This window comes from Erythrolamprus reginae, chromosome 1 (genome assembly GCF_031021105.1).
Source record: "Erythrolamprus reginae isolate rEryReg1 chromosome 1, rEryReg1.hap1, whole genome shotgun sequence".
Taxonomy (NCBI): Eukaryota; Metazoa; Chordata; class Lepidosauria; order Squamata; family Dipsadidae; genus Erythrolamprus; species Erythrolamprus reginae.
The window spans coordinates 311,471,516-311,489,900 of record NC_091950.1 but is presented as its reverse complement, the minus strand read 5'-3'; the positions used below and the strand labels follow the sequence as shown (position 1 = coordinate 311,489,900).

General features: G+C 37.6%; 1 protein-coding gene across 1 annotated transcript in view; it reads right to left on the bottom strand.

Moving 5' to 3' along the window:
• LOC139157118 (ectonucleotide pyrophosphatase/phosphodiesterase family member 1-like) overlaps positions 1-18,385 on the bottom strand; it is a 72,856-nt gene that overhangs the window by 24,770 nt on the left and 29,701 nt on the right. Inside the window, exons 7-14 of the mRNA XM_070733529.1 lie at positions 18,003-18,082; positions 15,948-16,067; positions 11,233-11,342; positions 8,671-8,736; positions 7,288-7,360; positions 4,776-4,884; positions 3,494-3,625; positions 1,691-1,722 (exon numbers count right to left, since the gene is read on the bottom strand). Of these exons, the coding sequence (XP_070589630.1) occupies positions 1,691-1,722; positions 3,494-3,625; positions 4,776-4,884; positions 7,288-7,360; positions 8,671-8,736; positions 11,233-11,342; positions 15,948-16,067; positions 18,003-18,082 (722 nt within the window). The remainder of the gene's footprint in view (positions 1-1,690; positions 1,723-3,493; positions 3,626-4,775; positions 4,885-7,287; positions 7,361-8,670; positions 8,737-11,232; positions 11,343-15,947; positions 16,068-18,002; positions 18,083-18,385) is intronic.

Below are 18,385 nucleotides of genomic sequence, written 5' to 3'. Positions count from 1 at the left end.
TGCCTAAATAAACATACCTTTTTAAAAATATAATTTATATTGAAGAGATTTTTAACAAGATAAAAACAATACAAATATTAGAAAGAAAAGAGAAGAGTAATAAATAAATAAGAAAATAAATAAATCAAAAAATTATAAAGGAGTGTACTTCAATTTTTTGGCAGCTGTTTATGAATGCGTTTATAGTTTACCCTGTCTCTCTTTAAGGTTACATCATCTGGGCCTGTACTCTTATAGGGAAATATTTTAAGTCAAATGTTGCATAAAAGACAAAGTTCATAGCTTGTTTTAACTTGATTTGAAGCCCAAGATATTATGATCTGAGCTCTTCAGGTACTGCTAATGCTGTAACGTCCTGAGCAATGGGACAGGAATCTCAAAATTTTTCAGTGATTTTCTCTGAGACTTTCTGTAATGTCATGCAAGAAAACTAAAAATACATCTAGTATTTTCCAATATCTCATTAAATTGGACATTCTAATTCAAAAGTGTCACATGAGAATGAAAATAATGGCAGGATTTGGAAATCTTGCAAAATTTTGGCCGTATAATATTTTTAAGGTATTTCTGCAAATACTATTTTGATTACTATACAATAGCTATTGTGGAATCCACAGGTATTTTTGTACTCAAAAATAATATTAAAAATTATGGCTTACCAGCCACAATTTCTAGATTTAAAAATCACAATTAAAAAGACAAACCAAATCACATTATCTTTAAAACGATGGGTCGGAACATAGCCAAAGTATTTTTTAAAAAAACCTTCTATCCAAAATTACTTTTATACCAAATACTGATTCTTGTTTATTTTTTTCTTTCTATCCCGGAAGAAACAAACAGAACAGCAGCAATATAATAATACAGTGATCTCTCGATTATCGCGAGGGTTCCGTTCCAAGACCCCTTGCGATAATCGATTTTTCGCGATGTAGGGTTGCAGAAGTAAAAACACCATCTGCGCATGCGCGCCCTTTTTTTCATGGCCGCGCATGCGCAGATGGTGGAGTTTGCGTGGGCGGCGGGGAAGACCCAGGGAAGGTTCCTTCGGCCGCCAAGCAGCTGATCTGCTCGGCAGCGCAGCAGCAGCGAGCAGACGAAGATCGGGGTTTCCCCTTTGCGTGGACGGCGGGGAAACCCCGATTTTCGTCTGCTCGCTGCTGCTGCGGCCGCCCAGCAGATCAGCTGCTGGGCGGCCGAAGGAACCTTCCCTGGGTCTTCCTCGCTGATGCCCCTGCTCGCCTGCCCACCGCCCGCCCGCCGCCCGCCGCCCGCCCGCCGCCCGCCAGCAAGAGGGGGAGAGATAGAGAAAGAGAGAGAAGGAAAGAAAGAGATGAGAGAGGGAGGAAGAGAGTGTGAGAGAGGAAGAAGCAAGATAGAGAAAGAGAGAGAGAAAGAAAGATGAGAAAGGAAGGAAGAGAGTGACGTCATCGGGTGGAAAAATCGCGATATAGCGTTTCGCGAAGCACGAGATCGCGAAAATCGAGGGATCACTGTATACCAAGGGGATGCAACCCAAATATTTTGATATGTCTGAAGGAGGGAAGGTATATTAGATCTGAATTAGTTGACTAATTCTATAAATGATAGGGAAAATTCAGCTAATGTAGTTTACTGGATTAGGCAACTATACTATATCTAATCAATAAAATAAAATAAATAATGACTTGGAGAAGATGTCAGTACTTACTGTAAGGTTTCTGACAAGGCCTTCATAATCAACTAGAAGAGTTAGATGAGATAATTAGTTACCTATAAGTTAAAATAAAAATAAAGAACATCCAACTAAGTAGCAATAGCTGAAATACTACATTGCATTTCATTTTATTTATAAGCTAATTAAAATATTCTTCTATTAGAAGTAACTCTTTACCATACAGCAGAACACAAGGATGTAGCACATCAGTACAGATAATGCTAAAATAATTTTCTGAAAAATGCCCCATATTGAATTAATATTCAACATTCATAAACATGGTTTCTGAATGGTTAATTTAATTGGAAAAATAATAAAAAGGCAAAGTATATTATAATGTGGAATTAAAGGACAAAACATTTTTGCTAAGGTATTGAATACTGATGAGCTCTTCCAGACTGCACATAATGATCCAAGGTCCTGACTCACACTAGGTAAAAACAAATAAGAGTACTGCAGGTTCCAAATTACATAAAATATGTAATTTTTCCCAAAGTGTCTATATAAAGTGTCTATATAAAAGATATTATTTCAAACAATATGACTGTAGATTTCAGTGGTGAAATCCAATTTTTTTTACTACCTGTTTTGTGTGGCTTGGTGGGCTAGGTACGCATGGTTTGGTAAGCGTGGCAGGGGAAGGATACTGCAAAATCTCCATTCCCACACCACTCTGGGGCCAGACCGAGGTGGTATTTGCTGGTTCTCCGAACTACTCAAAATTTCTGCCAGAAGCCTCTGGATTTCACCCCTGATAGATATCTATTGAGAAGATTCAGTTCTGTGGAAGACTACTTCTTCACTGCAAATCTCCAACTGCTTTGAAGTTTTGCCTACTGGTAGTAAAGAAATTTGGGGATCTGGTACTTGTCAATGAATATTCAAATTCTGCCTTTAAACTTCTTGCTCAAAACAGAGATCAGCTATCAATACCTATTATATTGTCAAATCATAATTACACAATAGTTCTGTTTGTTTTGATTTGTGGCCCTAAGAGATGTTCAGTATTACAGTTTTCATCAGAAAGTCTATGTCAATGTTTCCATATGTTTATATAGTAACACCTTTAGTGTCTCAGTAAGTCTTCGGAGGGGGCGGCATACAAATCTAATAAATAAATAAATAAATAAATATATATATTTTTTTTTTACAGTGCCATAGATTTAAGATTGCCCAAATCTCAGCTTTAGAAATGGATGACACAACTATTTGAAACATCTCATGGCATCCCTGTGCGTTTGCATCCAGGATCCACAGTGTGGGAATCACAGGCTACACCCTACATGAATTTATTTACTTATTTACCTACTTACCTACTTACCTACTTACTTACTTACTTACTTACTTACTTACTTACTTACTTACTTACTTACTTACTTACTTACTTACTTACTTACTTATTGGATTTGTATGCCGCCCCACTCCGGAGACTCAGAGAATACTGATTGAGAGGCTTATTTAAATTTTTGCCATTGTTATTTAAACATATAAATATCATGACTTTTTTTCGGGTACAAATAAAGGGTGGAATCCAATATTCATCATCTTCTGGAAGAAAGAAAACCTATGCAGTTCCCCCACCAAAACTATATATGTAGCTCAATTATTTTAGAAAGCCTCCAAAACAGGAGAGAATTGTCCAGCCTCACTTCTGTGAATCAGGTTATCAGGAGAAGTTCAACCAGCAAATGCAAACATTTAATTTGATCCCACAGCTTCATATAAGACCAACATTCACATACTAAAACATCAATACAAAACAAGCAAGTAATTCAAATTGGTCTAGTAGTTACATACAAGAGAAATACTCATCTGGAGAATTTTGGGGTCTTAAGCGAGCTGCAGGGCCAGATACCACAAACAAGTCTTTAACATTGCTCAAATATGCATCCAGGAAGACTGTTTTTTGGCAGTTAGCTTCCTCCATTCCTTGCAAGAAAAATATAAATTTTTATGCTCATTTATGTATTTTACTATGCACTGAGAAAAAGTATAATTACCAGCAAGAAATTAGCTCTAACACTTGTTTGTTCATATAAATGAATATCAATTATCTCAATTTTTCATTTTGTTTCTAACTTCTTTATATGCAAGTCCCAATGACTAAACGAAAGTTGTCTTAGAATCCACTTAAATAAGTGGTCTTTATAAGTAATGAACATCCAAGACTTTAAATTAGGGGTGGGAATTATGGCCTTTTTATGGCCCAGCATTTATAAATGAGGTTCCAGATGGCTGGGAGTAAGAGGTGGATTCTTCCCATTTCAGACTGGTTCACCTGAACTGGTAGCAACCCGCTGGTAATGTCACAATGACATCATGGAAATGGTTTGGTCGGTGCTGGTCCATGGGTGCTACCATCATTCATTCATTCATTTATTCTGAGCATGCACAAAAACCAAGTTTCTGGTACCGCACATGCATCACCATCTTGTTTCCAGCCTTCTTTTGGGGGGGATTTTTTCAGATGTTTTGGCATTGCGCTTGTATGTGTGCACAAAGAACATGCATTCCCATGAGGTGAGCCCACACAGCACATGAGAAAGTGAACCAGCAGCGAGATAAGTTAGAACCCACCCCAGCTGGGAATGTAAGCAATTGTTGTTTATATAATTTTATCCCCAATCGGTAAGCAGGATGTCACATGGGTAGCCTTAGTCAGAAAATCTAGAACATTCATTTCCTTCACAACTGACTGGTGCTCACTCTATGGACAAGATCCTCTGAACCTGTATTTCACATATAACTAAAATTAATCTTCTGTATCTCACCCTTGCATTGGCACTAAGCATTGTTGCTTTTGGCACACGACTCCAATTAAACTATGGTTATAATTTCTATAACCAATAATCCAGATGAATTAGAATTAAGTCTAGTAGTGAATTCATGAAAATTTGCTCCTAAACTAGTCTACATTTATTTAGAAGGGTTTTTTAAAAATATTGTCAGACTTCTTTCAATACAATAGTTCAAAAGACATTTCAAAAATGTTTTATGTATCTGTTTTATTATTTTATTTATTTTATTTATTGGATTTGTATGCCGCCCCTCTCCGCAGACTTGTTTTAACAAGACTTACCATGGTCAGAAACAAGAATAATATTAATGCAGTTGTGAAGGTTCATTTGCTTAAGACCATCCATCAACAATCCAACCACTTTGTCTACTCTCTCTAATGCAAGAATGACCTGCAAATCGAAAGTGAAAAGAGGCAAAATAAGTTAAGCAACATTTCAAAAATAAATAAATAATAATAATAATAACAACAACAACAAATAATAATAATAATAATAATAATAATAATAATAATAATACAGTGATCCCTCGATTATCGCGAGGGTTCCGTTCCAAGACCCCTCGCGATAATCGATTTTTCGCGATGTAGAGTTGCGGAAGTAAAAACACCATCTGCGCATGCGCGCCCTTTTTTCATGGCCGCGCATGCGCAGATGGTGGAGGTGGGGAGCGACGAAAGTGCGGAAGCCGACAGATTGCAGCACCCGCTCGCCCGCCGTTCGCCACTCGCCCGCCCTTTGCCCGGCCACCCGCCGTTCGCTCGCTGCTTGCCCGGCCACCCGGGTTCGGGGGGGTGCTGGGAAGCCCCCCAGGCCGGCTGCAACCTTTTAAAACAGCTGCGCCGCTTCCCAGCTGAGTCCTGAAGCCAAACGCGGAAGTTCACCTTTGGCGTTTGGCTTCAGGACTCAGCTGGGAAGCGGCGCGGCTGTTTTAAAAGGTCGCAGCCAGCCTGGGGGGCTTCCCAGCACCCCCCCGAACCCGGGTTGGGGGTTCGGGGGGGTTCTGGGAAGCCCCCCAGGCTGGCTGCGACCTTTTAAAACAGCCGCGCCGCTTCCCAGCTGAGTCCCGAAGCCAAACGCGGAAGTGGTTTTTTTTTAATTAATATTTTTTTAAAAATCGCGATATAGCGATTCGCGAAGATCGAGATCGCGAAACTCGAGGGATCATTGTATAATGGTGGTTCTTCATAAATATTTTGCTGCCAATAGAAAGCATCTGTCAGCAATGTAGAGTAGCAATTGGTTTTCCATTAGCCATGCTTTCTCTGCAACACTTATTAACCTTTAATTCTGCTTGATATTGTTTGGAGAACTATTTATTGGAGCAACATTGCTGACTAATATTTTCCAGCACCAGCAGCAGATCAGTTAGATATCCTTCAGATGGCTACTGACTCAAGTAAAATTAATTGTGATATAGAGGTCTGTCTAACATGAGCAATTCCAGCAATTATCATTCTTAGACTACGTAGCTGAGCTGTGCAGGATTGCTGTTCAGTCACCCTTGTAACTAAATTAAGAGATACAAAGAGTCTTTCATAATGAAAGTAAACAAACAAAGCCTTGTAGACTACACAGACATTGTAGAAAACATTCCAAATTTCCAAAACATTTAGCCAAGAAGAGTATCACAAAAGCAAGAGATAGAAAAGGAGCAACAATGTCTAAAAATTAGGGCATCCTTCCCTCAAAGCAGTTGTTTTTCTAATCCACGTGACAAGAAACAGATGTTATTATGATTTGTCATATATATCCCACTTTTCTACCTATACAATGCCCATGGCAGCTTACAGTGATTTAAAATACAAATGATGAAATATAGGAATAAAAACAATGAAATTAATATGAAAACAAAATCAAAATCAATGACATTAGAAACAATTCAATTAGCAATTATAAGTTTGGGGAAAGGGATGTGTTTTATCATTTTCCTAACTATTAGAAAACTGATAATCTCACACAGATAATATCCCCTATCTTGGGGAGAAAGCTTAATTCTTATATACTAGATAGCCAAATTTCTAGCAGCAAGGGACATCTTCAAAAAGGTTGTTCTGGCTGATATCAATAACCAGGCAGGTTCAAAGCAGAATAAAACAATTGTCATATTTTTATCCAGTAAATATCTAGTCTAAGAAGAAAAACGGGGGAGAAAGTTCTCACAGTGATGATCTTCAATAATTCTTTTCTAACACAAGGATCTAAATATGTAAAGAATTCTGCATGCGGCTGAATTTTCAACACTTTTTTCCTCCATATTTTGGGATAGAATAGGGGCCAATAAAAATTAACCTTTACTTAAATGTTTCATATATAAAGCAAAAAGTATTAAAGTGATCTTGTTGTAAATTTCTAGGCTATCATCCAATCTTTTAACCCAATGCACATACATATAATCTTCTGTTATCTCTTTGGGTCACTTACTTTTTCGAACACTTCTTAACATTTAATCCTGCCAGAGTTAATGTCTTTGGATGTTTGAGTCTAATTGTTTAATACGATTGTAAATCTGAAATCTTCTTTAATAATTATGTTTAAAGACCTTGTCCATGGTCTTCATTAAATGTGTTCTGCATCAAGATCTTTCATAGTTGTTTTAAATTTTTATAAGTCATCATATTAATGCTCATGGAGCTGTGCATCGCTTTTATAATATATGAATAATTAAATAGATGTTTTATTTTAAATGGGGGGGATGAAATTGCCCTTTAATTAGATTTCCTAAAATGTTCTTATCCTTAATCTACTATGGAACTTAATTTAAAAGAAATGCCATTATAGCATCCAGTTACTTACTTCACTGCTGATTGGCCCATACATGTGTCCTGAGGAATCTGGTTCTTCTAAATACAGAGTGTAAAAGTGTGGTCTATATCAAACAGCATTAAAATTTAATATTTTACATATAAATTAAGGTAAAAGTGAAAATATTTGAATTAATATATTTCATTAGAAACAATTGCATTAATAACAAATAGTGGGATGGTTTATATAAAATATATATATTATAGTACACATATAGATAATATGAGGATAAACATATTATGACTAGGAGGCTGGGTCCTGAATCAAGCAATTTCTCACTAAATGGCCTTAAGCATATCATACTCTCCCAAATTCAATATGAGTAGTAGTAGTAATAGCAATAGTCATAGTAATAGTAGTAGGAGTAGAAGTAATATATCAGTTAAAACAGTGTTTCCCAACCTTGGCAACTTGAAGCTATTTGGACTTCAACTCCCAGAATTCCCCAGTCAGCATTCGCTGGCTGGGGAATTCTGGGAGTTGAAGTCCAGATAGCTTCAAGTTGCCAAGGTTGGGAAACACTGGGTTAAAATGATGTATGCATGAGTGTTACAAGGATTTAAAGTATGCACATGAAGAATTCTAAACAATTGAAAGTATTGTGCAAATGTTATCTATAGCGAAACCTCAGTTTAAAGGACTTTAATTCAATAGACTTCAGATTCAATAGATAAAATTTGCACTGCAATTACAGTTGAATTATGACATCATGTCATATGACATTCTGTCCAGGCTAACAGACAAATGAAAATAATCCTTTCACCCAACTGAACCATTAACATGAAGTAATCACTACGCATTATTTTACTCCACATTCATACTCTGTTACAGTAAAAGCTTTTATAAGCCCTTAAAAAAAAATTAAAACAAACTTCACAATATCCACAATCCAAGTCAAATACAGTGTTCCCTCGCTTTTCGCGGGGGATGCGTTCCGAGACTGCCCGCAAAAGTCGAATTTCCGCGAAGTAGAGATGCGGAAGTAAATACACCATTTTTGGCTATGAACAGTATCACAAGCCTTCCCTTAACACTTTAAACCCCTAAATTGCAATTTCCCATTCCCTTAGCAACCATTCAGATTATTACTCACCATGTTTATTTATTAAACTGTATTTTAAAAAATATTCATTAAAGGCAGACGAAAGTTTGGCGATGACCTATGACGTCATCGGGTGGGAAAAACCGTGGTATAGGGGGGAAAACCCGCAAAGTATTTTTTAATTAATATTTTTGAAAAACCGTGGTATAGACTTTCCGCGAAGTTCGAACCCGCAAAAATCGAAGGAACACTGTAGTGTTAATTCAACATAGCAGTTACTATTTGCCTTTCAGTTATTTTATACATTGCTTTGAGATGGGGATTGTACTTGCCTTTCTTCTTCTGGTAATTGTAGCCATCTAAGAAATGTTATTACTCTTTCTTCAAATGGTATTGATCTAAAAAGGAAATGTCAACAAAACACAGAGACTTGCATGTCACATTTGGCTTTGACATCATTGATTTATTAAATCTGGACATAAAGATCTAACATATTCTAAAAAATTTAAAAATATATCATTATAGATCTGGAAAGGAACATTATAACAATTGTTACTTAGGTACTTTGAATCAGGCAAGTTTTATGAATCCCTAAATTAACCCAGACAGTTTGTTTAGAGCAGTGGTTCTCAACCTGGGGGTCAGGACCCCTTTGGGGGTTGAATGGCCATTTCAGAGGGTTTGCCTAAGACCATGGGAAAAGACAAATTTCCCATGGTGTGAGGAACTAGGGCTTCTATTTTGGCGCCTTGGAACATATTTTTACAAACCCACCAATCAGGTGTTTACAGTGGGGGTGTCCCTCTGACCTTCCTGCTAGTCAGCTTAAAGCTCTGTTGGAGGAATTGGTGCTAGACTTATTGGTACTAGACATGAGGAATTGTACTAAAGGGTTGCAGCATTAGAAAGGCTGAGAACCACTGGTTTAGAGTTACCATATCTGCAAAAATTGGACAATCACTAGATGGCAGTAACTCTCCGAACATCTGAATATTGTACCCTGCAGATTTTAGCTAAGAGATTCAGAAAAAAAATAAGCCAGGGCTGGTTTTTAATAAACCTACCATTCGGAAAAGAGTAAGAAACCCAAAAAACTTTACCTTTTGACTGTCCATTGTTGACCTCACCTGAATCCTAAGAGATCAGTAAGGGGCATGAATAAGCACACCAGCATGCCTACCATCCCTGACCAATTGTTCCCTCTTATCAGTTCCCATCTTATGTATATAAACAATGTTATATCTATGTATACAAATACGTACTTGACTAAATAAATAAATAAATAAAAATAAATAGAAGATACTTGCCAAAGCATGGTTAGCTATTTAAGGCTTTCTTTGCCTACTATTTTTGATTAGAAGAAATATTTTCATGTGCATCTTTGACAACCAATTGGATTATCACGAAAATATTCAGAATATTTTAAAGATCAAAATTTTATAAAAACATGTGGGGCTTTTTAAGTGCAGGAATATCTGCTTAGCATTTCCAGAGACTTCTGCTTGGAAACGCCTTAGGACAACAAGCACACAAACATAATTCTATGGGCATTCTATAGTTACACCAATCCTGTAACATTACAAGCAAATACAGTGTTAATTCTGATGAAACTATTAATGAGGTTAAAATAAATTCCTGAACCATAAAAAAGTATGTTCTTCTTTAATGGAACATCTCGAATCAATAAAAGTTGTCTTTTTAAAAATATTTAAATAATAAGTTGGATAGATTCAGTTACAGTGGGTGGAATATCAGAAAACCTGAAAATCCAGGTTAGGGATAGATCATGGAGAAAATGTATCTATGTGGTTGAAAATAATCAATCAATCAATCAATCAATCAATCAACACACCATAAAGCTAATCCCCCCTCTTTTTCCTTACCATTTACAAAAAACTCATACTTGTAAGAAGGACATTCAGGAAGAAATACAAATTCAGAGTTTTTACAGAGCCTTTCAGCATGTTGTGTGACAATTTAGAATGTCAGCAATAATTAGCATCTTATTATTTGGATTTGTATGCCGCCCCTCTCCGAAGACTCTTTATACAAAAAATAGCAAGTGCATCACAAAATAATTTTTCAAAAACAAGTGACTTACAATTGGTATAATATCAAAATCAACAAAGCATGCAATCCCATAAAACAGTGATGGTGAACCTTTTTCTCCTTGGGTGCCGAAAGAACATGTCCGTGTGCTATTGCAAATACATGAGTACCCATAATTCAATGCCTGTGGAGGGCAAAAACAGCTTCCCCCCCCTCGGAGGCCCTCTGGAGGCCGGAAATGACCTGTTTCCCAAATTCTGGTGGGCCCAGTAGGCTTGTGTTTCACCTTCCCCAGGTTGCAAAGGCTTCCCTGGAGGCGGAGGAGGGTAAAAATGCCCTCCCCAATCCCCCTAAAAGCTCTCTGGAAGCCAAAAAAAACCCATTCCAGAGCCTCTGTGTGAGCCAAAAATCAGCTGGCCATCACACACATCCACGTTGGAGCTGAGCTAGGGCAACAGCTCACATGCCAGCAGATATGGCTCTGTGTGCCATCTGTGGGACCAATGCCATAAGTTCGCCATCACTGCCTAGAATGTAGTTCTTAATAGAACAATTAAATAAATAGAACCCATAAGCTAATAAAAATGAAAATGATATGCAATGACTGAGAGCATGACTGAATAATTTATTATGTGCTTAAAATTTACCTACAGATTTTCTTCGAAGCAGGTTTTTAAACTTATCAACCATAATCAATAATATTTAAAATAACAGTGGAAGAGAAGAGAGGTTGTACCATAGCTTTAGAGCGAAAAGGAAAATTATTCCCCAAAAATTCTGCCATACTTAAAAGGTTTAGCTTTTTAGAACTTTTTCATGATGTTGTTGCATTCACAAATTCTCACCTGTTGTATAATTTGTACAAGTTTGGAAAACTTCCATTGACATCAACATCTGAACCAGGCCAGAAAAATGAAGCAGATTTTAGTCCCTGATACATTGCAGTCAGCCAAAGCTGTACAAAAAGATTAAAAAAAAACTCTTGTCATTGTGAATTCTCTCTGTTGTTTTTGAAACAAACAGTATTTGGAAAAGCAAGTTTCCACCCACTCACCCAAGCCTTCTATATTGTAGTCAGAAGGAACATATTTTCCCCTAACTAACTTTATGCCAGTCTTCTCTTACTGAATCTTTCATTGATTGTGTTTGATTCCAGTGATATATTTTCCAAAGCTATTCATAAGAAGATGAAAAGCTGCCTATGTTTATGATAGCATTTCTACTGAGTCTTTCACAAGATCTGTTATTCTGTTTCTTCTAACACAAGATAGAAGCTTTATTTATCTATATAATCTACTAAAATAACTGAATATTTCAACATTCTTCTGAACAAGCCTTTTCTGTTCTATATCGTATTGCATTGAACATTCTTGATCTTGTGAAGAGCTGTTCATTTCAGCCTTGTCTCCTGAAAGCCATGATTCCATTTTCAAAAATAAATGGATGTTGAAATTAATAAAGTTGCCAGATATAGTGAAATTGACTGATTTGATTAAAGAAAAGATTTTATCTAGCTTTGTTTGGATGGGATGGGGTGGGGTGGGGTGGGATAGATGGAATGGAATGGAATAGAATAGAATAGAATAGAATAAAATAAAATAAAATAGAATTCTTTATTGGCCAAGTGTGATTGGACGCACAAGGAATTTGTCTTTGGTGAATAATGTCTCAGTGTACATAAAATGACAAGATACATTCATTAAGAATCATAAGGTAATCACTCTTGGATTTTTTGATTGAAACTAAAACAAACGAGATTTTAACTTAGGTCTTCATGGTTGGGTATGTTTATGATGACTGAACTATTTAATATGCATTCTAGGTCAAAGTGTTATAAATGTATACATTTCTATCCATATGGAAAAAATTAAATAATATTTTTTCTACTGTAGTTTGTAATTGTTGCTGTTTCTTGCACTGCCTTGTTGTTGTCACCACTTTCCCCAACTCCTTTTTTTTCTTTTTTATATATTTTTAGAAATTTAATAAAATTTTGAAAAATAAATATTGTCCTTTCCTCCTTTCTTTGTTCTGTTTGGCAAATTTATCCACTATAAATTTAAGATGGCCTCCTTCTGCCTCACAGGCTATCCAGCCAGACTTCACCAATATATCTGTCAATCCACACTACTTTACAGAATGCTTAATGCCCTCGCCACATTTCTCCACTCCCATCCAATCAATTTGTCTCCTTTCCTTCGCTCCTATCTACCTTTCAGCTGTCCTACATAATATCTCTCACAAAATATTTCTTTTTCTCTCTTGTTTGCCTCACTACTTTGATCCCCTTGTCTAATGTTTCTCTCCTTTCCTGGATTTCATCTCTATGTCATTATCTCTTTTTCTTCTTGAATTGCAGAAGCTTTGAGAAAAAAACAACAACTGAGAGGCTTCATAAACAAAGTGAAATCACAAATGAGAGTTGAGGATAATAACAGCAATCTTGTAATAACAGTACCAAAAACAACAGCTATACCAGCATGATGCAGAAATAATGAGGAATAATTGATCACATTACCATTAATGATCAGGAAGAATTGGAACACATGAAGAAAGCTTGTATAATATCATATAAAACAATCATACATTTTTATTAAAGTCTGTGGGAACAACATAAAAGAAAAAATAGGACTTTGTATGTGTAGGAGGGAGTTTCTATTTGTTCTAGGTTGTAATGTTGGCCTAAAAATCAGGGGACTGTGAGTTCCAGTCCCATTTCAGGCATGAAAACTGGCTGGATGACTATAGACTCTTCTTCGATCAGGACAAGGGGGGTTGTTGTTGTGTAGAAAATCAGAGGAAAAAGAAGTATTGGGTGTGTTCTCCTCCTTGAGTTATTTATAAAAATAATGAAGACAGAATATAAATACACTATTTTTTAAAAAGTAAAATAAAATCATCATTATTTGTGCATGTATTCAGTATCCTGGGAATAAAAATACATCAAAGTACCAGGACGGGATGAACTGAACTGCAAGACCATTGAGGAGTGAGAACAAGAAAAAAACAAATGAGATATCAAGAGAAAGACCTTTCATGTTTCAAACCCTTTCATCAAAACAATCAGCACAACTGAAAGGAAAACCTGCTTTTTGTTTATCAAAACCTTGTGTTACACAAATCAATAAAAGAAAGAAAAATAAAAATAGCCACCACTTAAAATTCTCTCAGCTTTCCTTACTGGAGATATAATTTAGACATCATATTATAAATATTTCATCTATATTAGATGAAGATTAGAACTTCCCCTACTCTTCCTGCCTTCCGTAAACTCCTTAAAACCCACCTTTGCCGTCAGGCATGGGGGAACTGAAACATCTTCCCCTGGGCATGTCTAATTTATGTATGGTATGCTTGTGTGTATGTCTGTTAGTATATGGGGTCTTTTTTAAATCTTTAATATTTTAAATTGTCAGATTATTTATGATTTGTTTCCACGTGTTGTGAGCCGCCCCGAGTCTTCGGAGAGGGGCGGCATACAAATCTAAGTAATAAATAAATAAATAATAAATATTGTATTTATAACTCTGTAGATAAAATTTGTACAGTTCTGTGTAATCAATGTAGCATACATCATAAAATAAATTGCATCTTTCCCCCTTTTTATGGTCTGAATTTCTGATCCTAACAATGTAGTTTATTTGAACTCCAGTAAATGATTGTGCTGACCATAAGTACCCCATGTCAAACACATTATTGCCTCTGATTTTTCAAAGAAAAGAAAGTCTTTCTTTCCCATACATCTCCAACAGCATTTGTGCCTAGTGCATCATATTTCCTTCATGAACCCTTCAATGTTTCCCATTCTCTACACTTGTCTGGAAATGTTTTCACAATAATCATAGAATAACCTATTCTCTTAGCCTTATCATTTCTTTTCAATGTTTCAATGGAAGGGAAGAACTACAGATGGGTCTGTTATTAGATCTGTCCAGAGGTGGACTGCTAAGGTGGAACGGTGACGTGTGTTCGCCCCAGTGGCTCTGAGTATTAGCGGAGTCCAGCACGATTCTGCTACTGCACTTGGGCAGGTAGCGAAATCGTATGCAGATACGCAGATGTGCCACCTTAGCAGCCCACCTCTGGTCTTGTCCCAGGGCTGGATTCTAACTTACCTCGCTGCTGGTTTGCTTCCTTCTGCGTCACGTGGGTGTGCTCACATGCACAATGCTGAAAGCCCGACTTCCACACATGTGCAGAAGCAAAAAACAGTTTCTGTGCATCCATAGGAGCAAAAAACAAGATGGCAGCACTATAGGAGAGAGCTGGTTCAAGGGCACGGCCAGCCAACCATCACTCCCAGTTTGGCAAACAGGGAGAAATTCACACTACCAGTTTTAAAGAACCAGTCCGAATGGGGAGGAACCCACTTCTGTCCTGTCCCCATTTTTCAATTCTAAATCTATATGTGTATGAAACTCACTCTACCAATTTCTGCTCATAAATCTTGCAGCTCCATTTTCTCTGATCATATTTATGTTAACATGATTAACCATTATGATTTGCAATGAATTAGGCTGAATCTAAAGTTGACTAAATGGGGTGCTACTTTCAATGGTTATAACAATTCAAAGCCCAGGAAATGCTTCCCACGGAGGAAACAGATCATCCTGATTTTTTTATTCTTCTTCATCCCCAAATAAATCAATTCTTTTTTGCTCCAGATATCTCAAACTTTCCATAGCGGGAGCAACAGGAAAGGCAGAAATTTGAGAAACAGCTCTGCAACTTTTTTCTTCCAGCAAAAGTTCCACCTGAGGTATAAATTATTAAAATAGCTCATTTTTCTTTAAACTTCCTTTTTTCTTCACTTGCTCTCTTTATCACTTTATGTTGCTATTTCTCTGTAGAGCAGGCAGATAGCCTTGGTTTTATCTTTAAACTTTCTCTTTCTTTCATATCTCATGTTTCCCATAGTTAGTGTCAAGTAGCTCATATTGCTTCTCCATGTAATAAAACTATACAATGACTTTCTCTTGTAGAACGAACAGGCAGAAGGCTAGCAGAGTACATTCATGAACACCAATTAGCAGTCAGAAAACACAATGAAAACTCCTTAGTTTTGTAATATATTGACCATTATCTCAACAGGACAATTGTGAGCATCCTAGACTAAATTAAACCCAAAAATGTGATGGAATTCCTGAAAGTTTGTCATTTAGACAAATCAGCATCAACAGGCATACAGATTACACACCATTAAAAATAGTCAATAAGAAACATTAAAAAAGAAAAAAAACAGGGGAGGGGAGGGGAGGGGAGAGGCGAGAAGAGAAGAGAAGAGAAGAGAAATACAAGTTAATATCTAACAATTGGTGGTGGGTTGTCAGTGGCCAAAGTCTGCCTAATTTTGCAGACAGTATAACTTCATTTAGCTACATTCAAAGAGACTATATCCGACTGATCCGATAACAGCAACTGCACGTAAAAGGAATTGGTGCTTCCCAGGTATTCTATCAAGTCAGCTGTTATGAGATGGGTCTATGAGTCCTTACAGTGAAATGTGAGCTGTATTAAGTATATTTTGATAATTAATAACACAGTAAGAATTGATACTTACTGGCTGTCCTTGGTACCACTGTGAATTAAACTTCTCAGGACTTTTGAGGGTGAAAGAAGTATTTCTCTCTGGATCATACATTTTGTTATCTACCAGACCATGGGATTCTGGATAGAGACCCTGGAAGTAAGATTTGAATTAATATGCATCAACAATGATGACATGGCAACAATTGGAGATTTCAAGCTATACACAGTAGGAGACAGGAAACAGAAACATAGAAGACTGACAGCAGAAAAAGACCTCATGATCCATCTAGTCTGCCCTTATACTATTTTTTGTATTTTATCTTAGGATGGATATATGTTTATATCCATCCCAAGGCATGTTTAAATTCAGTTACTGTTTGGGAACAAGTTTGATTCTCTCCAGCTTAGTATTACAATAACAGATTTTAAACAAAGTTTGCCACAACAAAAGAAACCAGCTCTCCATGTCTTTATTAATCTTCCCTCACAACTCCACAGTAGTTTGGAAAGTTTCCAGACTCTTTTTATTTCATCTGGGGCAATTGCAAGGCCCAAGAGGAGTTAAAACATTAAGGCTTAACAACAATGTAGAGCAGTGATGGCGATCCTTTTTTTCCTCAGGTGCTGAAAGAGCATGCACGTGTGCTATTGAACATGCGTGAGTGCACACCATAATTCAATGCCTGGGGTGGACGAAATCAGCTTTCCCCACCTCCTGGGGGGCCTCTGGATGCTGGAAATGGCTTTTTCCTCATTTCTGGTGGTGCCCGTAGGCTTGTGTTTTGCCCTCCCCAGGCTCCAAAGGCTTCCCTGGAGTCCAGGGGTAGGTAAAAACGCCTTGCCCCATCTCCCTGGAGACTCTCTGGAAGCCAAAAACGCCCTTCCAGAACCTCTGGGCGAGCCAAAGATCAGCTTGCTGGCACACATATGCACATAGGAGCTGAACCAGGGCAACGTTTTGCGTGCCAGAAGATATTGCTCCACGTGCCGCCTGTGGCACCTGTGCCATAGGTTCTCCATCACTGATTTTAGGGAGACAAGATTGGTTTTAGAGCAGGGGTGTCAAACTCAATTTCATTGAGGGCTGCATCAGGATTGTGTTTGACCTCAGGGGGGCTGGGGGGGCCTGACCAGTGTGGGTGTGACCAGCTCAATATTACTTCTGTGATGACCTGGCAGAGTGTTCTTCCAGTGAAAAGGAGCCCCGTTTTTACTGGCGGAGAGTTTCAGAAAGCTATCACAACCAAAAATGGAACTCGGGTGCCCATTTTTGCTGGCAATGTGGGACAGTTCACTGTTTCCAGGGTAGCCAGTTTCTAAGTACCCCACATGCTGGAACTGGCCCCTGTATCTTGAGTTTAGAGTGAAAAGAGGCACAAGAAAACATCAAGCAAACAAATACAGTGGTACCTCTACCTAAGAACGCCTCTACTTATGAAACTTTCTAGATAAGAACCAGGTGTTCAAGATTTTTTTGCCTCTTCTCAAGAACTGTTTTCCACTTACAAACCCGACCCTCCAAAACTGTAACCGGAAAAGGCAGGGAGAAGCCTCCGTGGGGCCTCTCTAGGAATCTCCTGGAGGAAACAAGGCCGTAAAAGGCGGGGAGAAGCCCCTGTGGGGCCTCTCTAGGAATCCCCTGGGAGGAAATAGGGCCAGAAAAGTTGGGGAGAAGCCTCTGTGGGGCCTCTCTAAGAATCTCCTGGGAGGAAACAGGGCCAGAAAAGGTGGGGAGAAGCCTTCATGGGGCCTTTCTAGGAATCTCCTGGGAGGAAACAGGGCCTCCTCCCTCCCCGTGGTTTCCCCAATCACACACATTATTTGCTTTTACACTGATTCCTATGGGAAAAATGGCTTCTTCTAACAAACCTTTCTACTTAAGAACCTGGTCACAGAACGAATTAAGTTCAAAAGTAGAGGTACCACTGTACTGGGATATGGTGGTATCTACACTGGAAACATGGAATTAAAGAGTGGGAAAAATTATGGAAGTTATTTCCCCTAATGTAATGAAATAGAATTTTTACAACTCTTAGTATGCCTTTGAAGGGAATATGGAACATGAAAAGCAAGAACTTCAACATACCGTAGCAATGCTGTAATGATTAGGAAATGTTTTTGATGGATACACTGGCCTTAGGCTGCGAGTATATGTCCCACATTTTCCTGTCAAGGAAAAAAAATGCAATTCCATGTTTATAAATAATGTACTTTTTCATATCAATTATTCAGAATTAGATTAATATGGCATTTCCCATGTTTTTTGCAGCAGCAGAAATAAATGTTATTACACTGTTCCAAATGAAATGCAAAGTGCCCCTCATTCTCACTGTCCTCCCATATTTTAGCTGTTGCTAGAAGTTTCAAAGAGAGAACTTAGATCGAATTACTATAGTATCACTAAATTACATATGGAAAATATTTATTGTTCTTCTGTGTCAGCCCTCCAAAATAAATAGGTTTCAAATA